Here is a 27,012-nt window from a genome sequence, read left to right as displayed (position 1 = left end):
CTGCAATTACATCATACTGCCACAGAGGCCACTAGAAATAACGTATCTTAATTCTTATGGAGTACAACTAAAGTGGTACAATTTTTTCAGCTCACTGTAAGTTTTAAACTTAACCACGTGTGTTATGCGTTAAGACAGCGATCTAGGTTTTTTACAGTAACATTATACAGGGCTTAAAATGATAAACTAGTGTTTTTACGAGTTATTGGACAAACGTTTGGCTGATTCTATATTCTGTTCTTGAACAATATCACTCCTAACATTATTCATTGACTGGGGAAGAGGGCTCACAAATCATGCCCCCCAAATAATAATAATTAAAAAATCACCACAGAGAACATGACCAAAGCAACATCATTTTTCTTTTTTTATGATTTATCATCTGAGATCCCTGAAAAGGTTTTGTTAACAAAAATATAACTCTTTACAAAATGGGTGTAAAAAAAGCAGAATTGTTACATTAACCTCTGGGCCATGCGTGTATGTACAAATAATACAAACTAAACTGAATTGGTATCCACAAACATGGGACAGACTTAATCACTACCTCATTCTTAAATATATCTTTGAAATGATGATGTAGATGCATTTGTTAATGTCTACATTCATTTAGCACAAATGCCTCCAAAGCCTGAAAAATATAAATTACTATGAAAACATATTACACACAGTATACAACACACATTAAATGAAATAAGCCCGACATTTGAACCCCCTGCTTTTTTGTATGGAGGACAAAAATAATCACTTGATCATAAATGAATACAGAAATAAATAAATATGAATGAATGACAAAGCTACAGACATAAATACACGTATTCAGTTGAAACTATCAACAGATATTTACCTATTTCTGTATTCAGGTTTACTCATTTGCTAATTAATTAAGAATAGTTATTTATTTATTTAGGTATTTCTTTGTATTCGCTAATGAATGATTTTAGTCCTCCATATTTTTACGAGGCAGCAATTCCGGGGAGTCCTTAAAAGTCAAAATCAAAAACAAATGTTGAGGCATTTCTGTGCATTTTTAAACAACGCAGTGTGTGTTGATGAGCTGGTGGGCCATCTCCATGTTGCCGCTGGCCTGGTAGATGAGAGACAGGTTGAAGGCGATCTCTCTCTGCAGATCCAGCTGATCATCGGGGATACCCTGCAGGGAGGACCAGTGGTTAAGGGGGGTGAGAGGGATAGACTAAACCTGTTTCCCATATTAGGAGATACAGAGATATTTCCATATTTAGTCGCTGGTACAGCAGGTTGTGCGCTCAAGCACAGTAGTTGACATGAAGAGAGAAATGGTTAGGTGATGTATACACACCTCCAGTTTCTGAGCAGGCAATGTCAGCGCCTTCTGGTAGTAATGTATGGCCAAGTGTGCGAGGCCCATCTGCTGCAGCGCTCTGCCCAGGTTGTACATGCTCTCCTGACACTCTCCGCGCAGCTCCACATACCGCCACAGAAAGGAGAAACCCTGAAAACACAGAGCACACGCACATACTTGAGAGCAGAGCGGGGTTTGTTACCGTGAGGCTGTAAGACGGAGTGCGACGCCCAAACACTTTACCTGCAGCACCAGCGTGTGCCGTTTGGCTACGTACTTCTGAGATGCCATGTGGAAGAAGGTGAGACCCACGCACAGGCTGTGGAGCGGGTTGTTGGGGTGCGTCTGGAAAGCCTGAACATACTGGCCTGAAGACGCACACAAAGTTAGATGAATACCGGTGGGGAATGACGGAGAAATATTTCCTAACCTCAAACTAACTGGTGACACAATAACATCCGAGTGGAATACTTTAACACATTTGATTCATTGATCCCAAACTTCACAGAGCGAGACCACAGTTTACCTGCAGACTTTACTGGAGGCATGACGCTTACTGAGCTGCAGAATATGGATGTCACAAACCGTGGGGCATATAATTAAAGCATAACTGGTAAATGGCATCGAATGATGCTGCTATATCATCCTTGTCGGCCCAGCGGTTGAAAGTGGCGCGACAATAAAGATGACGGACAAGTGGTTTATCCAATCGTATGCAAGGATTTTTGAGGAGGCCCGGCCCTCTAAAACACCTCTCCTATGGAGCGATCCCAGATGGATGAGTGGAGCTAGGCGGAACCAAATTCATCTGGTGAGAGTCAGGTTAAAGCTTGGGTGTCTGCAGGTTTTCATTCCAACCAATCAAAAACACACCTGGTCCAACAAATCCACTGTGTGAGGACAGTTCAGGTGATTGAGTAAGCCGAGTCAGGTGTGTTCTTGCTTGGTTGGAATGAAAACCTGCAGCCACACGGCCCTTTACTGGATCAGTTTGACACCCATGGGTTAAAGACTGCCTGCCCATCATCTAATCTAATCACCACATTTACACACACATGCACAGCGTGGGGAGCAATTAGGGGTTCAGTGTCTTGCCCAAGGACACTCCGACATGCGAGCCAGTGAGTGTATCGACGATCTTTCGAATGGAGAACGACCCGCTCTACCTCTGATCTGAATATAGCAAATAATTATCTTCACACACACACGCACACACTCAAAAACATACACACATTTGATCGATATATATATTAGTTGTGTTTTCATGCTTAGGCAATATTGTTACTGAAACTTCCAGTTACCAAAGCTGTTGGCAGTAGAAATGATGCGCTCTTGACTTCACTCATAAATACGTGGTGTTTTCCATAGTGAAGTAGATGATGTACAACAATGACGAAGATAAAGAAAAGTCCAGGGTACGCGTGAGAGAAAGCATTGGGAATTTCCATCAACTTAAAAAAAATAGACAGACCGAAATACAACCATAGAGGTTATAATGATAAGAGACGACACTATGGTAAACAGCCACACGAGGGCGCTCTTACAGCTGGATGCTCCCCTCGATTCCCTGACAGCACTGTGGTGAGAGTGGCGGCTGTGTGATATTAATATGAAAGGAACGTCAAAAGCGTAAAGCATCAGTTACCGTATTTCAACTATGACCTCAATACTCTCTCACCACCTAGGCTCCTTAGGTATAGGAACGCTGGGCAGGTTGGTTTAAATCCTGCCTCATTCAGAAACCAATTAACTAAGGTAAATAATATATTAAAATATATACAGTATATATAACTTATAACTGTTATAATATATATATATAAAACTCAAAAATGAAGCTGTGTTTTCAGCCCAACAAGAAGACAATGAGCAAACTCTAACTTAACAATAAAGGTGGTACAACTTAGGTCTTTTCAAACCATTTTGTACTAATTAGCTGAAACCTACAGAAGCAGGGGCGCAGTCAGTGGTGGCGTGTGTGCGTTTGTTACCCAGAGCATGTTTGAAGCTCCCCGACACCATGGCGTTGTGTCCACACAGCACACACAAGGGGTGGTTGTCCGGATGCTTTAACAGCAGACGCAGACAGAAGCGATGGTGACGCTGGTGTTGGGAAGTTATTGTCAGCTGAGGGGAATGAAAAAAAACCAACATCTCAGATATTTGTTTACGTCCACAGGAATTGTTCTTTAAAGCGTTGTTAATGTAGTATATTTCATTTTCTTTATGAAAACCGAAAATATTGCACACAGAGACATGGGCAGACCTGATTGAAAATGTTCCAAAGCTGAGGCAGATCCACATTTTCCATCAGCATCAGTCTGACGAGGAGGGAAAAACCAACAAAACACTATTTAGATTTTACCTTTCAACTGAAAAAAATGACTGGAACACTGATTTTCTGCCTAACGGGGCTCTACCTGATGTAGTTGTAGGCCTTGTGGTAGTTGTGGTCGAGGATGGTGGCGGACAGGCCGAAGAACTCCATCTCCTTCCTCCTGGGCTTGTTCTCGTAGAAGGAGAAGAACTCCATGGCGGACTCTACCAGCAGCTCCGCCTCTTCGTACCGCCGCACCTCGCACAGGGTTAGCACGCAGCTCACCAGCAGCTGCCACCAATCTTCCTTGGACAGAACGTTGGTTTTACCTGGTCACATGGGTGAGATCATGCCATCAGCATCCACCGCCATAACTGTCATCAGGGCTCCAGACTGCGGCCAAATGGACGCATTTTGCGACCAAAATTTGAGGGTGTGCGACTGAATTTTACATCTGGTCGTGCGTCTAAATTTGCCCCTTTTTGTACACATTAAACAAATTTAGTGTTAAGAGTGAGAGAGGGAGAGGTAATCGACGGCGCTAGATAATCACTGCGGTCAAGTGAGCCGTCATTTGCTTCTTCGCAGTCAAACCAGCCGCCCCAGTGCACCTGTATTCTGACATTTATGGTAAATGCATTGAAACTGAGCTAGCTGACATTAACGATTAACACTTTACTGTCCTTCTGTCTCCCTCTGCAGTATAAAACTCTTACCCGCAGAGAGGAGATCGAGTATTAACTTTACATGAACACACCACGTGAAACAAGTGACACGTCGAAAATGTATTTGTTGTGTCAACATCCGGTTTTCAGTATAAAGTGTTACACAACCAGGCCCACATACAGGATAAACATGGAAATAAGATGAATTGCATGATATTCACACAACTTTTCACTGTGGAATTTTTGACACACACACACACACACGCGCGTGCACACATGCACAAGCAAACACACACACGCATCCTTACCAGTGTTGTCCAGATACGCAGCCTCATGGTCAGCAATCTCTGGCAGCATGGCCTTCACCAGTCTCAAGTGATTCTCACCAGACACGGTTACAGGACGCACACAGACCTTCGCTCGCTGCATGGCCACCTAAGGCACCGGAAAACAAAAATAATAAATAATGAAATTCCGGCGCAAAACCATCCCATGGTCTTTTCCCCCACTTAAATACATCAAATAAGCCATCAAATGAGTTACTTTCATGTCAGAACTATTAATGGAAAAGTCCGGGATTGTCGCTAATGGCTTAACGGTGACTAGCTCGGGGCAGTGCGGTGAAGGCATTAAAACGTCTTTTTAACCACTAATACTACTCAAAATAATAGCAAACCTCTGCAGCAGCAGTAGTATCGACTTGAATGGACTTTACTATGAGAGGTGCTGGTACCGGGGCCAGTAGGTAAGTCTTTAAAAAACTATTTTAATAAACTCCGGGTTCACTAACTACACTGTTGGTGCTCCGTTTTATGTGTTCCACCTTAGTTTTAACCAACTCATTGTTGAAAAATAATCTGCCTGGACGAAATATCCTCACTGCATATGTGTGTGTGGTTATATGAGTGTGTTACCTTGAGTAGCATGGAGATCATAGTGATCATAGCGTCCAGGTAGTCCTGCGTTTGTCCCTGAGTCTTCAGTAGTGTGGAACGATGCAGCAGCAGCTTCAATTCCTACAACCACAGCACGTAGAGATATGATTATACACAGAGATAAAACTAAAGATTCTGTCCCTTTTTCAATTTCATACACCAGAAGAGCTCAACTCATGGTTTCAATTGTTCAGTATTTATTAAGTATGAATGGATGCCTATTCTTGCCAGGAATAAGAAAGAAATGCATGTAAAGTTACACTTAATTAAAATACTGACATAATACATTTGATAAAATAGTGGAGGAAAACATTTTGAACTAGAACTAGATCCATGAAGATGCCCACCTCCCGTGAACCGATACAAACACATGCATGCTCTTGCCTTTTGTGCGGCCGACGAGTCTTGGGCCAGCGTGTCGCTGTCATACATGGACTCCAGGGCCTTGAGGGCGCACTCCGGCCGGCCCAGCTGCTGCTGCAGGGTGGCCAGGGAGAGCCTCGCCTCCAGGTGTTGCGGAGCCATCTCTACCACCTTAGTGTAGCTCCCCACCGCCGGCTCCATGTGGCCCAGGGCCTTGAGACACTCTGTTTGGCAGAAGTCATGAAGGTGTTAAGATAGCAGTGGTTTTCATTGCCTTTACCCATATCAGGGTTCTATTTCAGATAGCAGGCTCAACAAACGGAGCCGAACTTCAGCTGTTTTGGAACGGAAAACTCTGGGTTTCCCTCAGGAGAGATCAACCCGGAGGTCAGGCTGTGTTTCATTTGGCCTTTCATCCACACATAACCGCAGGTGTGGGCTCCTGAAACCGGAGTTTTTGTTGGAAAAGTTTCAGCCATCCACACTTCGACATGCGGACCGGGGAAGCTGGGGATCGAACCGCCGATCTCTCAAATGGAGGCCGCCAATCTCGCTGATCTCACCGATCTCAAAAATGGAGGACAACCCACTCCTCTATTCCAGGCTGTGTTTCATTTGGCCTTTCATCCACACGTAACCGCAGGTGTGGGTTCCTCAAAACCGGAGTTTGTTTTTTGGAAAAGTCCAGTTTCAGCCGTCATGTGCGGACAGGACGGGGAGCTGGGGATCGAACCTCTCAAATGGAGGACGACCCACTCCTCCATTCTACCACTGAGCAACAGCTTTCAAATGTCAGTCGACCGCTGCCAAAGGAAACGCACAGAGGCTTGGAGCATGGACGCCGTTCCACGAATATAGCCAAAAATTGGTTTTATCATCCTGACAAAAAGGGAATCAAAATACGCACAACAGCTGCAGTATGATTGTTTAAATTTGCTGACACAAAGAACAACTCAACCTTCATTTTAAGACATTTGAATCACTTTTGCTTTCAGTTGGTCCCACCTGCATGCCGGAGCCACACGACAGCCAGGTTGTACTTCTCGGATATGACGAGGGCAGAAAGCAGAGGCAGAGCAGTCATGTACTCGCCCTCCTCCAGGTAGGCTTCACCCACATCCAGGTACAAGTCGCCAATCTCCTCCGGACTCTGCTCCATCAGCAACGACACCAATCCCTGTGATGGGGTGGGTACGGGCGGACGTTTAGAACCACTTTAAGTCTCCAAAAAGTCAAAATTCACTGCCGGTAAAATCCATACTTTTAGCTTACAGGGATACTTTGCCCGTTTTAATCCAATTCTGTTGTGTGTTCAGATGAACAGTGTTTAGCCCGTCTCCGTGTCAGTGGATCTCCAACGCTCCGCCAAACACCTTTCATCTGAACACAGCGCCCACATCGCCGCGACACAGAGACCAGGATTAAAATGGATAAAGTATCTCGGTGAATTCAATCAAAATGTTTCTATCAAAATCTACTAAATTGTGTTTACCTCCAGGGGCGTGTAGATGCGCAGGTGTATGAGGCAGACGATCAGCTTGGCCCTCAGGTCCACCGGGACGCTGTCTGGTACCTGTACATCTTTAATTTCACCTGGAGACACACACATACAAACATCGTCAATCAATTACGATACTCTAAAATAACAATGGCCCTTGATTAGTTTCTTCAGTGACCACCAAAGTCCAAGCTACATTTTCCACAATAACACAACAAACCCATCACGTGAGCTTCTGTGTTTTTCTTTGTTCCTTAACTCAAGTTAAAGGATGGTTTTCCGTCTAAATGTGTTCTTGCCCTCTAGCAGCGGATATACCAGTCTCGGTGAACTGTTCTCTCCCTGTCCACGGCAGTGCACCGCTGCAGGATGAATACAGGGGGAACACTGGAATAGATATTTGACGTTATTTTTGGCATCACATTTTTCATATGCCCAGCTCTGGCGGTGTCACCCACACGGAAGTCCGCGGGGACTGACAGTAGACAACCATCTTATATTTTTAGGTCCATGAAGTGGAGACGTAAATCCTTCCGTACGCCCTTCAGACTTCTGAAAAAACATTATAATTCAAATAAATGACATTTTTTTAGAACATTTCAGAAACATAATGTGAAAAGAAATGATTTTCTCTAACCCACCACTTGAATTAAAGAGCACAAAGTTACTTTGATGCATTCAATTTGACGGGGTTAACTGGGTGTAGAACAGACCATTTTCTTTTTGCTGCTGACGTCTGTTTAACGTATTAACACGTCTTCCCGGGGTTACAGCCCAGAGCCATGGGGAACGGACGCACAGTGCATGTTGGCAGGATGCAGACTTGGTCGGTAGCGTGTGCCATTGAGCTTTAATGCAGTTGGTTTTGCAGGGTTTGGAAGCACATTTTGACAGATTGTACTCCTTTTACACAGTTCTATGTCATTTTTACCTGATGGAGGGCCGCGTAGCCGTGCCCAGAGAGAGAAACATAGATGAGCGGCATCCTTGGCCCATTTAGCAGCTTCAATTGGATTAAATGGATGTGCTCTTCTGCGGGCACCCGTGTCACGCATGTGTCGTTTGGCCATAAGGCTTCTTAAAGGCATTATCCTATCAATTTTCTAATGAATAAGCAGCAGTATCTTAGTGCCTTCATAGCCAAATGTCTCTTGGCTTTAATGAAACGTGCATTTTTCAGCCCCTCTGTATGAGCGACCGAGACTCACTCACTTTGAGCTTCATTCTGGCTCATCAGACGTCACTGAGACTAGGTCTATTTTATGCAGTCTATGCCGCTTACGCACAATTATATCACAGATATCATGTTATTTTGAGCTGGGTCAGGACTTAAAAACACCTTCGAACATGCGCAGCTTTAACATTAGTCTGTTAAAGCAATTCTTACCTTTCTGGCATTTTTACACTTTTTTTTGTATTCCTAAAATGCTCCTAATAAGCGTATGACACACTAAAATGTAAAAGAAATCCACCAGGTGTTAAAACTCATCAATATTCAATTCTCATACATTCCTGATAAAAGCCTGGCTAATTTGCCGGGTCCCTGCCTGTTATTTGTTGCCGTTTCACTTATGCTGCTCATGCTACGTTCTAGTGCCATGGGAAGTCTGAATTTTCAGACCTCCAACTAGGCAAAGTGCACTGGAATACCTGTCAAAGTGAAACCTATGGAAAGTTACATTTTGACAGGTATTGTAGTGCACTTTGCCTAGTTGGAGGTCTGAAACTTCGGACTTCCCATGGCACTTGAACGCAGCATTTCTCTCTCAGCAATTGTGTCAGGGAAAGAGGGACATCGGGCAGGGGGAAGAGCGTGGGACCTCAGAGGAAAGCGTTGAGTGCTATACCTGAAAAATGCCAGAACGGTAAGAAAAGAAACTTTTAGTGGCTCTGTTTTAAACCCAGACTCAACACCAGAACCGCCGCGATTAGTAGTCACAATCAATGACTTTGATGCCGAAAATGCGTCAACGCCGTTATTTTGAATCGGCAAATAATTTTTTACTCTTTCAAAAACGCTCCGATACACTCCCATCAGTGTTTCTCCTGTATTCATTCTGCAGCAGCGGCGCTGATGAGCTCTGTTTTTAAATGTGCACACAATCATTAACATCCTCCGCTCTTGTGTTTTACTGAGTGGTGAAATACATGCGCACGAACCTCCGCAGGGGCGAAAAAGTAACAGTGCCATCCCTACTTATCACATGGTCGTGTAATAATCGTTCGTACTATCTCTAAAAATGTAATTATTGCTCTTCATGATGTCACTTCATACATTGTAGACTCAGTATTTTTGTTCATGTCAGGATACTGTAGGAACGATGACTCAATTGCTCTTGTGAAAAAAACTGAACCTAGTCCCTAACAGGTTGGTATTTTATGTTGAGTGGGGCAAGAGGTACAAAAACAAAAAGTATTTCCCTCATATTCCATTTATTTTCCCCCTCATATTAGTAGCACACTGCTGAAGTATCATCCAAAAAAAAGCACCCAGAAGTCGAACTCACAGATCGATAGGCGGTAGACTAGGGAAGTCCTCCCAATTCAGGCACCTTAGACAATGGGAAGGTGTTGCCATTGGACGAGTATGGCGGCAATGGACTTGCCCTGGATGCAACTGTGACAATGTCCCTGTCTGAGCGTGTGTACAATGGGCCAGCTTGCGCCGGCGAAAAAATTCCAGCGGGTGGCGCTGTTGTTCCATCCACGGGGGCGGGTATGCGGGTATTGCCATTGGGCCAGGAAATTTGACGTATTGCCAATGGGCCAGGGTTAAAAGGTATGGCCATAGGACACTTATTTTTCGTATTTCCCGACAAAGGGGTCACATGATGCCTATCCGAAAGTATTGCCAAATGACACTTTTTGGGACACTTTGTGTAATATTACAGCGGGTATCAGCGATCTCGTGAAGGCCAGGGTGTTGGGTGGAGGAGAGTGTTTTTGCAATATGTACCAGGGGTATGTGCCAGAAAGCAGAAATTAACAGGGTATATGCCAGAAAGCTGAAATTAACAGGTTATACTCCCAAAGGCCCAGTCAACAATATATCTCAACCCCACACCTCTTCCAAACGTTCCAAAACAGATCACCAAGTACAGAGCCGGCAACCACCATTTGTTTGTCCCTGGGACGACAGGGGTGCGCACTGTTCATGTCAGACCTATAACCCCATGCTTAATGGCTGAACTGCAAGTACACCACTATAGAGCTGGGTTATGAGTCTGAAATTGATAGGACATTCTCCTGGAGCCCCAGGGACCCTGTGATATAAATGCCAGCTCTTGGGTACTTGGCACTTTGGAGATAGGCTCGTGTCATATCCAGGCACCTTTTAACACACTCTAACATATAGGGCAGGGATGTCAAAGTCAAATACATCAGAGGGCCAAAAAACAAATTTGCTACAAGCCGAGGGCCGGACTGGTTCAATGTTTATTAAAACATATTAAAAGTATTGCATATGTCCTATTGAACCAAGACCTAACACAGTGTACCGTATTATATATAATAATTAAATAAATAATCCAATATTTTTGTATGGCTCCAGCAGTAATTTCAGGTGAAACATTTTTCAACAGGCTCACAGACAAAAACAAACGACCTTCAAAGAGAAAACACATGTCCTGTACATTACATGAATAAAGCAATATTTTCTTATGACTTTAGTTATTTCAAGGAAAACATTTTCAACAGGCAAACAGCAAAAAAGAAAATGTCCTTCAAAAATAAAATGTGTTCCTTAATATCAAGTTAAAGACACACAGCTTTGCCTGTTACCTCCGTGCTAGATTGTTTATATTGCGAATATAATAATCGTGATAATAAATAATAAAATGAAACGAAGAACCAGCAATTCCACATTTCTATTATTAAACACTCCATGAATGATATTTTTCAACAGCTGAAATAAAGTTTGAACCCTCTCCTCTCCCCTCTCCCTCCTCCCCCTCTGTTGGCGACCACAGCCCTAAAGCTGTCGGACTCTGGTCGCTATGGTAATGTGTAAACATGCCTTCAAAATAAGATACAGATACGCTTCAAAAATGAATATCAAATGCATGAAAAATTTAACTCACCACAACGCTAAATCAATGAGAGCCCTGAGCTTGATTCTCGGCAACGAGATGGTCCCATCTTGGGGTAATGGGAGAGACTGACACCCGAAGTGTGTTGCTTATGTCCAGTCAACTCCGTTGTTTTGTTTTGGTTGCTGTCACAGCAGAAAACCCTGCTTCACACAGATAGGATGTTGGAAATGGCAACAGGGTTTTAAGTGCTGTGGTGGCGATCTCCGGATATTCTGCCATGACTTTAATCCAGAACATCGGCAGAGTGGATGTCTCAAAAATACTTTTAAAGCCGCCGTTGTTTGCGATCTCCAGCAGTTTATCTTCTTCTTGCACAGACATGCTGGATTCACCTGGTTTGTTGATAAATGGGTTGCGGATCCATCCCTTGCCAGTTTGTGGGTCCTTTTCGTTGGGAAGTAGCGCTCGAACTCTTTTAAAAGCAAAGACAGGTGATCGTGCGCCAGCTGGGAGAATGAAGGCTCAGGCTCAGTCTCGCTCAAAATCCCCGCTAATGTTTGAAACATGTCCAATATGCCTCTGTTGACGCACCGTCCCAACAAATCCAGTTTGGCTTTAAATGCAGCTACTTTATCTGCCAACTTGAAGACCGTGGTCATTTTCCCCTGAAGTGACAGATTTAATTCATTGAGCAGGCTGAATATGTCGCGCAGGTATGCCAGTTTTGCGACCCATTCCTCGTCACTGAAATGTGCTGCCAACGGTGACTTGTTTTCTGAGAGAAATCTTTGCAGCGGTTCTCGTAATTCGTACACTCTGGCCAGCGATTTCCTTCTGGATAACCGTCTTATTTCTGTGTATAAGAGAAGCCGCGTGTGCTCCGCGTCCATCTTCTCCCAAAGCTGCTCAAAAAGGCGTGAGTTAAGGGCATGTGCTTTAATGTGGTTAATCGCTTTAACGACATCATTCAAAACGCTGTTTAATTCCGGTGGCATTTTTCGGCTTGCAAGCATTTCCCTGTGAATGATGCAATGCGTAGATTCACACTCAGGTGCAACCTCCTTAATCCGAGCCGTTAAACCAGACAGTCGTCCGGTCATGGCAGCAGCTCCGTCTGTGCATATGCCGACATAAAAGGACCATTTCAGTTTTCCTGATATATAGCCATCCAGCGACTTGAACAGTTCTGCGGCTGTGGTGTTGGTTGGCAACGATAGTGCACACAACATGTCCTCATGGACATCCTCCTGATAAAGATATCACACATAAACAAGTAGTATGGCCTTATTGTGAACATCTGTAGATTCGTCTACCTGGAGCGCGTACCACGGTGACGTATTAATCCTCTCCAACAATTGTTTCTCAATGTCTTCGGCTATTTCCTCAATGCGCCGAGCCACAGTGCTAGCCGACAAAGGTACCCGTGCTATCTTGTTAACAGCAGCCTCTCCTATGAGTTCATGGCAAATGTCTTTAGTGGAGGGCAAGATCAACTCTTCACCAATAGTGAACGGCTTTTTAGCCTTAGCAATACGGTTAGCCACCAAGGATGATGCTCTCAGCGCATTCGTATTTATTGATGTGGTGGTCGCCAGTAATTTCTTCTGTCCTTCGTGTTCCTGTTTTTTTCTTTCAAAATACTCCAGGGGCTTGTTTTTTAATCCAGGGTGCTTGGTCTGCAGGTGGCGAAGCAACTTTGAAGGCTTCATTGCCTCGTTAGAGAGCAGTTTGCGGCTTGTCACGCAGAGCGGGCTTGGTCTGTGGGAATCCCTTGTCGTGATAAATCCATACTTAAAGTAGAACTCCTGGTACTGTCTGTTATAAACTTTCTTTTTCTTGGAAGTTGGCTGTTCTTCTGTCCCTTCACCGGCCCTTTTCCCCTTCCAAAAGAAACTTTCCAAAGACGTCTGTTTTCTGCTCATTTTGCTTGTAGTTTAAATGTTTGGCGCTCAAATGACCGGGATGTAACCGAGAGACTCCAGTCATTTTTCAAAATAAAAGATTGTTCAGACTCAGATAATAAATCAATTTGAAATAATAAATTATCTCTTTGGCGTCCCGGTAACAATTGGTCCGCGGACCAGGCTGTGAGTTTCAGCCTGATGCCTTGTGGGTAAAAATGCCAATTTTTGTTAAAATCAGGTGTCCACATATTAATGGCCAGTTGGGGGTTGTCCATCCGCCATACATTTGAACTGGAAGCGTGCGTCAGTGGTCACATCTGCCCAGGGCATTGGGTTATAAGTCTGAAATTGATATGGCACTCTCCTGGCATCCAGGGGACCCTCCCATATCAATCTCAGCTCTCGGGTACCCGGCACTTGGGAGATATGCATCGTGTCATAGCCAGGCACCTTTTAACACACTTTAACATTGAGTGTGTGGGGAAAGGACCGGGCTCTATCTCAGGGCTGGTGCGTTCTAGGGCTCTGATACTGGGTAAGCATTCAGCCCTGAAAATTTGAAGCAGATTGGACGACCTTCGATTTTGACCAAATTTTGAGATTCATCCTTAGGATGCCAAAACCCTCTCCAAGTCTAAATTTTAACATCGTCCCATTCCCTTCAAATTTGGCACACTTGATGGCCATGGGGTACACATGAGGAATCCGAACTTTCAACCTCCTTGGCCCAACACAGACCTGCTGTGACCCCCTCCCTTTCTAGCCACTTATCTCCCCAAGAATTCACACTGCACACTCCTGGGTAACTGAGGACCACGGTGTATCAATCTCAGCTCCCTCCTCTTAAGCATCTATGAGCTATAGGGTAAAATATACTGGGACAGTGCTGAAACAAGGGAGTAGGGAGCTGTAACTCGGATATGTTGTTACCCAGGTCTTGATGAACATATACTGTGAATTTCAGCCTCACAGCCCACTGCCCAGATGGTCAATTGACCCCTAATTGGTCAAAAGGTCGCTTCCTTTGGCCAACCCGCCATACGATTGAATGGGGACCATTCATATTCATATCATATCTACCCAAGGGATTTCCAATCGAGCTGAAATTGACAGTGCACACTCCTGTGTAATCAAGGAACAACATGTATCAATATCAGCTCTCCGCTCCCTACCGTCTCTGAGTTACAGTATAAAACATGTTGAAAAATGGGTAAAGCAATGGAGGAGGGAGCTGTAACTTTAATGGCACATGCATATGGTCTTTCTGAATACATGCTGTGAGTTTCAGCCTCACAGCTTACTGTCTTCATGCTCAAAGGGCCTCCTAAGGCTCAAAAGGTCGGATCTGGGGCCTAACGGGCCTAACCTTGGCCCAATGGCAACACGTTGAACTGAACTGACAGTCAGTAAATAGTTGTAACAATTTCAGTTATGAACTGAATTCAGACTCCAAAATCATACCAGAGTATCAGCTGGAGCTCAGGAGTAGCCTGGTGTTGGCCCTGGGACCCCCCTCAAATTGGACCAAGAAGTTTTGATTTTTAGAATGGCAAAGGTGTTGCCATTGGGATTTCACCCTTACCCCTCTCCCCTGGCCAAACGGTGAGTCCAAGGGGCTTGAGGCTTCAATATGTCATTCATGGGATCCTGCTCTATCAATATCAGTTGAAATATGCACAATTTGGGCTAACAGGGAGAAATGAGGCCAAAAAAGACACTCAATTGGCCCTGTGTCCAAAAGCCGTACGACGTGCCAGAAGTGGACAGAAGCCTGAATTTCCTGTAAGTGTTTCGCACCGAGTCGAAGGGTGAACGGCTTAAAATCGTTCCCTTCGCGCGGTTCAAATTTAGTTGAGGCCAGGTGAGCCCGGTACCTCAGGATGCCAGGGAAAGGGTCTATAGGGCTGAAATTAACAGGGCACACTCCTTGGGACCCCAGAACACACATATTTGAATGCCAGCTCTTAATTAGTTGGCACTTGGGAGATACAGTTGCCCTGTGATATGGCCATGATATGACTATATCTTGAGATTGGTGAGAGCTAGGAGGCTGAGCTCCGTGACACCCCGGTGACATTTACCATACACTCAATGTCATTCAGGGTGTGTGAAGTGGACCTCCAGGGCAAGAGGCTGGACTCATCCAGAACATGTCCGAATATAGGGCCTCATCAGGCGGATACATGAGCTCCGTGACACCCCGCTGTCTATTTACCATACACTCAGTGTTATTCAGAGTGTTGGAAGTGGGCCTCCAGGGCAAGAGGCCGGACTCATCCAGAACATGTCCGAATATAGGGCCTCATCAGGCGGATACATGAGCTCCGTGACACCCCTCTGTCTATTTACCATACACTCATTCTTATTCAGAGTGTTGGAAGTGGGCCTCCAGGGCAAGAGGCCGGACTCATCCAGAACATGTCCGAATATAGGGCCTCATGAGGCGGATACATGAGCTCCGTGACACCCCGCTGAATCATCATATAGAATTATATATTTTACAAACATATTACACAAACACACATATACATATATAATATTTATTAATGAGTAGGATAGATATATGACAGAATTAAGCATTTATTATAAATAGCACATACAGATGTTCAGAGACAGACAACCATTCCCACCTACAGGTGTAGGCACTGCAACACCCAGCAAACAGACCCAGCAACCCCCTGGATTTGATCCAGGCCCTCCCTTCTTGTGAGACAGTGGTGCCACTACACTATGGTGTGAGATGGCAAATCATTGCAATGGAGTGAGCACAACTGTCTGAACATAGGTGTATGTATGTAAATGTATATATATAAAACAATTTTACTTAGTATTTTATTAGATATTTTTTACACATTTAAGAGAGTAAATCGGTTCTATTCACTTTTAATCATGGGTTAATATCTAAAATAAATAATAAAATGTACACACCTGTATATATATATATATATACATATACATACATATATATAGATAGATAATTAAAAATAAATATATACATATAGATAGATAGATAAATAAAAATAAATATATAGATAGATATATAGATAAATAAACTAAAATATATATATAGATAGATAAATAAATAAAAAAAATATATATATAGATAGATAGATAAATAAATAAAAATAAATATATATGTGTAGGTAGATAGATATATAAAATTATATTAAACACTTTTTAACTTTGCTAGTAAGTTTTCAAAGCTTTTAGACTGAAATCACACCTTTTTCTATGGATGAAGATGAGGTCATCGGCCTTTAACAGCCAAACACTGATCAGCCAATCACTGAGAGCCCATGGCCTTATCACGCCGTTCCCGTGTGAGAAACATCATATATATCACGGCATTCCTCCATTTTCTCATTCTCTCACCACACAGCGGTTATGACAACACGGTAAGTCCTCAAACTCTACTAATTATTATTCTAAGTATACCTGTGAGCGAAATAATTAATAATATGTTGCCTACAAGTTGAGTAGAAGTTTGTTTTATCTATTTTGGGAGCATTTAACGGTGCGCTTTTACGCACGTGAGTCACGGCTTTTGAGAAGACTTATTAAACACGCACTTTGCGGTCCCTTTAAGTTTCAAGATGCCAGCGTGCCCGTTGTGTCAGAGAGTTATCGTGGGTCTCTCCCGTCATCTAACGGATATCCACCGCGTTGCCAACAAGGATGAGAAGCGGATTTTGCTAAGCTTTGCCTGTCAGCGGGTAAATATAAGAGCCACTGCGTGTCCCGTGTCGGGCTGCACATATATGCAGACACGTCTTGACAGACACATTGTCCGGACACATTTGGACCTGTCCGTGCCAGAGAGGGGCCGCATGATGCAGCTGGCACGCAAGAGGGAGACAATAAAGCTTCTGGCTGCTCTGAGGGCCACGAATCCTTCTCCGCGGTACAGTCCCGGATGGACCTCGACTCGGCTGAGGAAGAGGCACCTGTGGATGAGGAACCTGGTTCTCCTCTCCGGGACTGCGGGGATCCAGAGTGCCACGAGAGGGCAAAGCAACTGATGGCAGAAAATAAGAAGCTGAGTGATGAAAAAGCTCAGCTTCTCTTTGAAGTTGGGAAGCTAAGAAGGAAGCTGCAGGCGGCTTTGAGGAAGAGAACAAGCGGCATGATCCACAGCGCAACAGCAGATGTGGTGAGTCTATTTGCATCTGCCTTTAATTATTATTATTTTTTACTTTCTGTCTTTGTGTATGTTTTTTAATTATTATTATTTTCTTTTCTGTCTCTGTGTATGTTTTTTTTAATTAATTGTAATTAATAAAAATTATTAATCATTTTATTAAATGTTTTACACAGGAAAGTGCTGCTTGTTTGGAGCAAGAGGAGGAGGCTGGGCCCTCATCTGCACAGGTAGGCAGGAAGGGAGTGAATTAGTCAATAGAACAATAGGATGGTGGCCAAACTCTCACATATTTTTATTTTCCCATCTGTGTGCCTGTTTTAATGTCTTTGCACACTTATCTTGACAGGCTTGTGTGGAGGAGGAGGAGAAGGAGCAGGAGGAGCAGCATGAGGAGGAGGATCAGCAGCAGGAGGAGGAGGAGGAGGAGGAGGAGAAGCAGAAGCAGCAGCAGCAGCAGCAGAAGCAGCAGCAGAAGCGGCAGAAAAAGGAGGAGGTTGAACCTGCTGGGAGGGGCAAGAAGCCTAAGCTCACAAGGAAACCCTACGTGACTCTGGCACGCCTAAGCCAAGGGACGGGACGGGGGAACACGATGCGGGACATCATTCTCACTCCCAGCATGGGTAAGGATATAGTTTTCATCACTTTTACATTGGTTTTTTGATCACTTTGTGTGGGTTTTAACACCTCTATTGATTGTTCATTACAGAGTCCTACCTAAGGAGCTACATGTTCCACCACGAGGGTCTAAAACCCACGACTAAGGTGCATGAAAATGCCCAGTCAAAAATTAGCCGGGTAAAGACGTTCATCAAATACATGTGCCACAACGCTGACAGAATCAGCGACTGGCTATTCCTGGACGACCCGGTCAGGCTTAGAGGGTGAGAGACAGTTATTACGCAGTTATTTGTTTGTTAGTTAACTACTTCACTTGAGGCAGCTGTTTGCTAATTCATTTTGTTCTTTCTTTTCTTACACCTCTTCAATCAGTTGGTCGTCCAGTGTTGTGCGCAGTGGGATGGTGGTGACCACTGCAAGATTCTACTTATTTCAGGCCCTCCACTTCCTTAAGTACTTTAAAGAAACACCCCCAAGGACCAGCCGCTTGACCTCTAAGAGGGTCTCCTCCCTCATCCGGGAGCTGGAAGTGGGACTAAAGAGCATCCAGCGGGAGGTCGTGGTCCACCAGATGCAAACCAAGAGGTCCAAGATGGCCACACTCCCGTCCAAGATGGACATCATGACCTGCCTGTCTAAGGCAAAATCGATGATCCCAGAGCTGCTGGGTAAGTTTACCTCCACTTTAAGAACTTTTCCCATCGCAATAACGTGACACAAAGGTTGCAACGTAGATTCTTAACTCAAACCATGTGTGCTTTTTTTTCTGCTGTCATTAGACAAACTAGAGCACAAAAACACTCACGAGCTGAGATTAAGCTTCTACGGATACCTGACCAGCTATTGGTGCTGCATCTCTGGCCACAGGCCAGGGGTGTTCACCAATATGAAGGACCGGGAGGTAGAGGAGGCCAAGTGGCAAGGGGGCAAGGATGGCTATATCATCCATGTAAGTGCTACACCGTTACGGATGTGTATTATTTTTGAAAGTGAAATATGATTTGAGATGATTAATTCTTCCTCTGCTCTCTCCCCGTGTGACACGACAGGTGAAGGAGCACAAGACGAGCAGGAGCTTCGGGGAGGCGCAGCTCACGCTGACCCCCGAAGAGTTTGGCTGTGTGGAGGTGGCTGGCTGGCTGTCAAGAGGAAAGTTCAGGGTGCAAACAGCTACGTGCTTTACACCGGGGGCAAAAACCCGAGTAAAAATGTGGCTAATTTCCTCCAGAGGGCCTGGTCGGATATGAATCTAGGAGGGAAGATGACCTTCACCCTCATAAGAACGGCCATCGCCAACTTTGTAAGTTAACGTACGGTCCACATTCAAAGGGAAATGTTTGGATGATAAGCAATGGTATAACATAAGTCTCTGCACTTTTCACATATGTTTCAGGCAAAGCAGAACCAGGATATCGTGGCGAGAAAAAAAGTATCAGACTTTATGTGCCACGACACCCGGACTGCCGACCGGTTCTACGCCAAGAACCCGGATGTCAAAGAGGCGACGGTCATCCGAGGGCTCATAGCGGACAGTATAGAGAAGGCCCCTTCCATGCCCCAAGTCAGGCGAAGCAGAGAGCGCAAAAGCAGCAGCAGCAGCACGTCCGAGGAGGGGGAGGTTGTGTATCAGGAGTCGGGGCAGTCCTCTCTATCTTCTCTGGAGAAGAGCGAGAGTGAGAGCGAGGGCGAGGGCAAGGGCGAGGGTGAGAGCGAGGGCGAGGGCGAGGGCAAGGGCGAGGGCGAGAGCGAGGGCGAGAGCGAGGGTGAGGACGAGGACCCGGTGGTATCACCACATAAGTTGAAGCCGACCCTTGTAAACCGCAGCCCGTATGCTAAAAGACTTAGAAATAAAAGAACTGCGGAGAAGGTCAAGGCTGCAATTAGTAAGAGAAGGTTGCGCCTGTAGCTTTGTTTCTTTTATTAGGTTGTTCTTTTGTTCATTTTAGCTTAGTGCATGTTGTGTAGTGTTCAATGATGTTTTAATGTTCTAATTATGTATTCCTGATGTTGTAGTTTTGTTTAAAAAGTTTTCCAATGTTGTTGTATTGTTCTATTTATGTATTATTGAAATGTTATGTTTTTTATAAGAAGTTGTTAATTAAAAGTTATTTCTAAAGAAATGTTTCATTCTTAACAATGCCACCATGAATCAACTATAAGTAGTAAACGCTGAGGAGTTCAGAGCTGGGATGACAATAAGTTGTTCCCTGGGTCTCCAGGTGTGTGCCTTGTGAATTTCAGCCTTTTTGGTCAATGCCCTGGTGAGATATAATCATTTTATGCAGAAGGTGTCCACCCGACGCTTGGAACCTGTTTAAACGTATGGCGAAGTGACACCCTCGAACTGGCCATTAATATGTGGACACCTGATTTTAACTGGAAATTGACTGTTTTATCCCCAAGACATGGTGCTATGAGGCTGAAATTCACACTGTATATTCACCCAATGAGCCTTTACAACATATGTGAGTCTCAGCCTCCAACTCCAAAGCTGTCCCCGTTCTGACCCCGGTCAAAACAGTAAATCAAGTGTGTATACAGTGTAACTCAGAAACACTGAGGAGCACGGGGCTGATATTGATACCTGTTGCTCCTCAGTTACCTAGGAGTGTTCCATGTCAATCTCAGCCTCCTGGAGCAATGCCCTGGGGAGATATATGAAATTTATGCAGAAGGTGTCCACCCCAGGCTCGGGACCTGTTTAAACGTATGGCGAAGTGACACCCTCGAACTGGCCATTAATATGTGGACACCTGATTTTAACTGAAATTGACCCTTTTTACCCCGAGACGTGGCGCTACGAGGCTGAAATTCACAGTGTATATTCATCCGAGGGGCCTTTACAACATATGTGAGTATCAGCCTCCTACTCCCAAGCTGTCCCCCTTTTGACCCCGGTCAAAACTGTAAATCAAGTATGAATATAGCTTAACTCAGAAACAATGAGGAGCACGGGGCTGGCATTGATACCCCTTGCTCCTCAGTTAGGTAGGAGTGCGCCACGTGGATCTCAGCCTCCTGGAGCAGTGCCCCGGGGTGTTATGAGCCGGGGTCCCAATCGTGGCACGTTCCCCTTTGTATAAACGTGTGACGATTGGGCAGGGCGGATATTTTTGGCCCAATGGCAGCACGTTTGCATGGGCGTACAATGGCAACACTTTGGGACGGGGTCCTGTTCGTGGCACGCTCCCATTTGTACAAACGTGTGACGATTGGACAGGGCGGATATTTTTGGCCCAATGGCAGCACTTTGGGACGGGGTCCCGTTCGTGGCACGCTCCCGTTTGGACCAAACGTGTGGCGATTGGACGGGGCGTATATTTTTGGCCCTTTGGCAACACGTTTGCATGGGCGTACAATGGCAATACGTCGCGGTCCAGCGCCGACTGGCGGACAAGCGGCGGTACTGCGAAAAGTACCCCGACTTCGGGGGCCGTTTGCGGGGCCCCCCGGAGGCCCAGAGACTCCGTTCCAATTTGGCGCGGACCCCCCATCCTTCGACCGCCGTCCTCCCCCCCCCCCGATTTTTGCCGGGGCCCCGGGGGGTCCGGGGCGATTTTTCTAAGACGGCCCCGTTTCTTACGCCCGCGCCAATGGACGCGTGCCTGGAATGGACACCCCGATCGCTCACTTCCCTAAGGTAGATTCTTAACTCAAACCACGTGTGCTTTTTTTTCTGCTGTCATTAGACAAACTAGAGGACAAGAACACACACGAGCTCAGATTTAGCTTTTATGGCTACTTGAACAGCTATTGGTGCTGCATCTCTGGCCACAGGCCAGGGGTGTTCACCAACATGAAGGACCGGGAGGTAGAGGAGGCCAAGCGTCAAGGGGGCAAGGATGGTTATATAATCCATGTAAGTGCTACACCTTTACGGATGTGTATTATTTTTGAAAGTGAAATATGATTTGAGATGATTCATTCTTCCTCTGCTCTCTCCCCGTGTGACACGACAGGTGAAGGAGCACAAGACCAGCAGGAGCTTTGGGGAGGCGCAGCTCATGCTGACCCCCGAAGAGTTTGGCTGTGTGGAGGTGGCTGGCTGGCTGTCAAGAGGAAAGTTCAGGGTGCAAACAGCTACGTGCTTTACACCGGGGGCAAAAACCCGAGTAAAAATGTGGCTAATTTCCTCCAGAGGGCCTGGTCGGATATGAATCTAGGAGGGAAGATGACCTTCACCCTCATAAGAACGGCCATCGCCAACTTTGTAAGTTAACGTTCAGTCCACATTCAAAGGGAAATGTTTGGATGATAAGCAATGGTATAACATAAGTCTCTGCACTTTTCACATATGTTTCAGGCAAAGCAGAACCAGGATATCGTGGCGAGAAAAAAAGTATCAGACTTTATGTGCCACGACACCCGGACCGCCGACTGGTTCTACGCCAAGAACCCGGATGTCAAAGAGGCGACGGTCATCCGAGGTCTCATAGCGGACAGTATAGAGAAGGCCCCTTCCATGCCCCAAGTCAGGCGAAGCCGAGAGTGCAAAAGCAGCAGCAGCAGCACGTCCGAGGAGGGGGAGGTTGTGTATCAGGAGTCGGGGCAGTCCTCTCTATCTTCTCTGGAGAAGAGCGAGAGTGAGAGCGAGGGCAAGGGCGAGGGTGAGGGCGAGGGCGAGAGCGAGGGCGAGGGCGAGGGCGAGGACGAGGACCAGGTGGTGTCACCAAATAAGTTGAAGCCCACCCTTGTGAACCGCAGCCCGTATGCTAAAAGACTTAGAAATAAAAGAACTGCTGAGAGGGTCAAGGCTGCAATTAGTAAGAGAAGGTTGCGCCTGTAGCGGTGTTTCTTTTATTAGGTTGTTCTTTTGTTCATTTTAGCTTAGTGCATGTTGTGTAGTGTTCAATGTTGTTTTAATGTTCTAATTATGTATTCCTGATGTTATAGTTTTGTTTAAGAAGTTTTCCAATGTTGTTGTATTGTTCTATTTATGTATTATTGAAATGTTATTGTTTTTTATAAGAAGTTGTTCAATAAAAGTTATTTCTAAAGAAAAGTTTCATTCTTAACAATGCCACCATGAATCAACTATAAGTAGGAAACGCTGAGGGGTTCAGAGTTGGGATTACAATAAGTTGTTCCCTGGGTCTCCAGGTGGGTGCCTTGTGAATTTCAGCCTTTTTGGTCAATGCCCTGGTGAGATATAATCATTTTATGCAGAAAGTGTCCACCCGACGCTTGGAACCTGTTTAAACGTATGGCGAAGTGACACCCTCGAACTGGCCATTAATATGTGGACACCTGATTTTAACTGGGAATTTACTGTTTTACCCCCAAGACATGGTGCTATGAGGCTGAAATTCACAGTGTATATTCACCCAATGAGACTTTACAACATATGTGAGTCTCAGCCTCCAACTCCAAAGCTGTCCCCCTTTTGACCCCGGTCAAAACAGTAAATCAAGTATGAATACAGTGTAACTCAGAAACACTGAGGAGCACGGGGCTGGTATCGATACCTGTTGCTCCCCAGTTACCTAGGAATGTGCCATGTCAATCTCAGCCCTGTGGAGCAATGCCCTGGGGTGATATAATCATTTAATGCAGAAGCATACAAAGGGATGTTTTGTTCCACCAGATGGCGACTAAGCGCTCGAAGATGGCCACGCTGCCATCAAAGAGCGACATTATGTTGTGCCTGTCTAAGGCAAAGGCCAACATCCCAGAGCTGCTGGGTAAGATTTCCTCCACTTTAAGAACTATTCCTATCGCAAGAACGTGACACAAGGGTTGCAACATAGATTCCTTAACTCAAACCATGTGTGCTTTTTGTTCTGCTGTCATTAGACGAGCTGGAGGAGGACAACAGCCATGAGCTGAGGTTTAGCTTTTATGGCGACATCACCAGCTACTGGTGTTGCATCTCCAGCCACAGGCCAGGGGTCTTCACAAACATGAAGGACTGGGAAGTCGAGGAGGCCAAGCGACAAGGAGGGAAGGATGGCTACATCATCCATGTAAGTGCTACACCGTTACAGATGTGTATTATTTTTGAAAGCGAAATATGATTTGAGATGATTAATTCTTCCTCTGCTCTCTCCCCGTGTGACACGACAGGTGAAGGAACACAAAACCAGCAGGAGCTTCGGGGAGGCGCAGCTCATGCTGACGCCTGAGGAGTTTGGCCTGGTTGAGAGGTGGCTGGCTGTGAAGAAGAAGGTGAAGGGGGCCAACAGCTACGTGCTGTACACTGGGGGGACGAACCCCAGCAAGAACGTGGCCAACTTCTTGCAGAGGGCCTGGTCAGAGATGGGGCTGAAAGCGAAGATGAACTTCACCCTCATCCAGACGGCCATCGCCAACTTTGTAAGTTAACGTACGATCCACATTCAAAGGGATGTGGGAGCATTTATTGGCTGCAACGATTTAAAACTCTGCACTTTTACGCACGTAAGTCACACCTTTTGAGAAGAAGTATTAAACACGCACTTTTCCTTTGCGCTCCCTTTGTTCTCCCTTTAAGTTTCAAGATGCCAGCGTGTCCGTTGTGTCAGAGAGTTATCCTGGGTCTCTCCCGTCATCTAACGGATATCCACCGCATTGCCAACAAAGATGAGAAGCGGATTTTGCTAAGCTTTGCCTGTCAGCGGGTTAATATAAGAGCCACTGCGTGTCCTGTGTCGGGCTGCACCTATAGGCAGACACGTCTGGACAGACACATTGTCCGGACACATTCGGACCTGTCCGTGCCAGAGAGGGGCCGAATGATGCAGCTGGCAAGAAAGAGGGAGACAATAAAGCTTCTGGCTGCTCTGAGGGCCACGAATCCCTCACCGCCGGTACAGTCCCGGATGGACCTGGACTCGGCTGAGGAAGAGGCACCTGCAGTTGAGGAACCTGGTTCTCCTCTAATAGACTGCGGGGATCCAGAGTGCCACGAGAGGGCAAAGCAACTGATGGCAGAAAATAAGAAGCTGAGTGACGAAAAAGCTCAGCTTCTCTTTGAAGTTGGGAAGCTAAGAAGGAAGCTGCAGGCGGCTTTGAGGCAGAGGACGGGTGGCTTAAACACCAGCGCATCAGCAGATGTGGTGAGTCTATTTGCATCTGCCTTTAATTATTATTATTATTTACTTTCTGTCTTTGTGTATGTTTTTTAATTATTATAATTTTTTTCTGTCTGTGTATGTTTTTTAATTATTATTATTTTCCTTTCTGTCTCTGTGTATGTTTTTTTTAATTAATTGTAATTAATAAAAATGATTAATCATTTTATTAAATGTTTTACACAGGAAAGTGCTGCGTGTTTGGAGCAAGAGGAGGAGGCTGGGCCCTCATCTGCACAGGTAGGCAGGAAGGGAGTGAATTAGTCAATAGAACAATAGGATGGTGGCCAAACTCTCACATATTTTTTTACCCCCATCTGTGTGCCTGTTTTAATGTCTTTGCACACTTATCTTGATAGGCTTGTGTGGAGGAGGAGGAGAAGGAGCAGGAGGAGCAGCATGAGGAGAAGGAGCAGCAGGAGCAGGAGGAGGAGGAGGAGGAGGAGAAGCAGAAGCAGCAGCAGCAGCAGCAGAAGCAGCAGCAGAAGCGGCAGAAAAAGGAGGAGGTTGAACCTGCTGGGAGGGGCAAGAAGCCTAAGCTCACCAGGAAACCCTACGTGACTCTGGCACGCCTAAGCCAAGGGACGGGACGGGGGAACACGATGCGGGACATCATTCTCACTCCCAGCATGGGTAAGGATATAGTTTTCATCACTTTTACATTGTTTTTTTGATCACTTTGTGTGGGTTTTAACACCTCTATTGATTGTTCATTACAGAGTCCTACCTAAGGAGCTACATGTTCCACCACGAGGGTCTAAAACCCACGACTAAGGTGCATGAAAATGCCCAGTCAAAAATTAGCCGGGTAAAGACGTTCATCAAATACATGTGCCACAACGCTGACAGAATCAGCGACTGGCTATTCCTGGACGACCCGGTCAGGCTTAGAGGGTGAGAGACAGTTATTACGCAGTTATTTGTTTGTTAGTTAACTACTTCACTTGAGGCAGCTGTTTGCTAATTCATTTTGTTCTTTCTTTTCTTACACCTCTTCAATCAGTTGGTCGTCCAGTGTTGTGCGCAGTGGGATGGTGGTGAACACTGCAAGATTCTACTTATTTCAGGCCCTCCACATCCTTAAGTACTTTAGAGATACACCCCCAAGGACCAGCCGCTTGACCTCTAAGAGGGTCTCCTCCCTCATCCGGGAGCTGGAAGTGGGACTAAAGAGTATCCAGCGGGAGGTCGTGGTCCACCAGATGCAAACCAAGAGGTCCAAGATGGCCACGCTCCCGTCCAAGATGGACATCATGACCTGCCTGTCTAAGGCAAAATCGATGATCCCAGAGCTGCTGGGTAAGTTTACCTCCACTTTAAGAACTTTTCCCATCGCAATAACGTGACACAAAGGTTGCAACGTAGATTCTTAACTCAAACCATGTGTGCTTTTTTTTCTGCTGTCATTAGACAAACTAGAGCACAAAAACACTCACGAGCTGAGATTTAGCTTCTACGGATACCTGACCAGCTATTGGTGCTGCATCTCTGGCCACAGGCCAGGGGTGTTCACCAATATGAAGGACCGGGAGGTAGAGGAGGCCAAGCGTCAAGGGGGCAAGGATGGCTATATCATCCATGTAAGTGCTACACCGTTACGGATGTGTATTATTTTTGAAAGTGAAATATGATTTGAGATGATTAATTCTTCCTCTGCTCTCTCCCCGTGTGACACGACAGGTGAAGGAGCACAAGACGAGCAGGAGCTTCGGGGAGGCGCAGCTCATGCTGACCCCCGAAGAGTTTGGCTGTGTGGAGGTGGCTGGCTGGCTGTCAAGAGGAAAGTTCAGGGTGCAAACAGCTACGTGCTTTACACCGGGGGCAAAAACCCGAGTAAAAATGTGGCTAATTTCCTCCAGAGGGCCTGGTCGGATATGAATCTAGGAGGGAAGATGACCTTCACCCTCATAAGAACGGCCATCGCCAACTTTGTAAGTTAACGTACGGTCCACATTTAAAGGGAAATGTTTGGATGATAAGCAATGGTGTAACATAAGTCTCTGCACTTTTCACATATGTTTCAGGCAAAGCAGAACCAGGATATCGTGGCGAGAAAGAAAGTGTCTGACTTTATGTGCCACGACACCCGGACCGCTGACCGGTTCTACGCAAAGAACCCGGACGTCAAAGAGGCGTCCGTCATCCGAGGTCTCATTGCGGACAGTATACA

General features: G+C 45.5%; 1 protein-coding gene across 1 annotated transcript in view; it reads right to left on the bottom strand.

Moving 5' to 3' along the window:
- Nucleotides 1-443: 443 nt before the first annotated feature.
- The window catches only part of gtf3c3 (general transcription factor IIIC, polypeptide 3), a 34,344-nt gene continuing 7,775 nt past the window's right edge, over nucleotides 444-27,012 (bottom strand). The window contains exons 9-19 of the mRNA XM_083937648.1: nucleotides 7,094-7,194; nucleotides 6,607-6,778; nucleotides 5,623-5,825; nucleotides 5,218-5,319; nucleotides 4,612-4,738; nucleotides 3,742-3,967; nucleotides 3,588-3,642; nucleotides 3,313-3,448; nucleotides 1,568-1,692; nucleotides 1,322-1,474; nucleotides 444-1,153 (exon numbers count right to left, since the gene is read on the bottom strand). Of these exons, the coding sequence (XP_083793774.1) occupies nucleotides 1,031-1,153; nucleotides 1,322-1,474; nucleotides 1,568-1,692; nucleotides 3,313-3,448; nucleotides 3,588-3,642; nucleotides 3,742-3,967; nucleotides 4,612-4,738; nucleotides 5,218-5,319; nucleotides 5,623-5,825; nucleotides 6,607-6,778; nucleotides 7,094-7,194 (1,523 nt within the window). The 3' untranslated portion in view covers nucleotides 444-1,030. The remainder of the gene's footprint in view (nucleotides 1,154-1,321; nucleotides 1,475-1,567; nucleotides 1,693-3,312; nucleotides 3,449-3,587; nucleotides 3,643-3,741; nucleotides 3,968-4,611; nucleotides 4,739-5,217; nucleotides 5,320-5,622; nucleotides 5,826-6,606; nucleotides 6,779-7,093; nucleotides 7,195-27,012) is intronic.

The sequence above is a fragment of the Echiichthys vipera genome (assembly GCF_963691815.1).
Source record: "Echiichthys vipera genome assembly, chromosome: 23".
Taxonomy (NCBI): domain Eukaryota; kingdom Metazoa; phylum Chordata; class Actinopteri; order Perciformes; family Trachinidae; genus Echiichthys; species Echiichthys vipera.
Note: the sequence above shows the minus strand (reverse complement) of the source record. Positions and strands in the feature narration are given on the sequence as shown.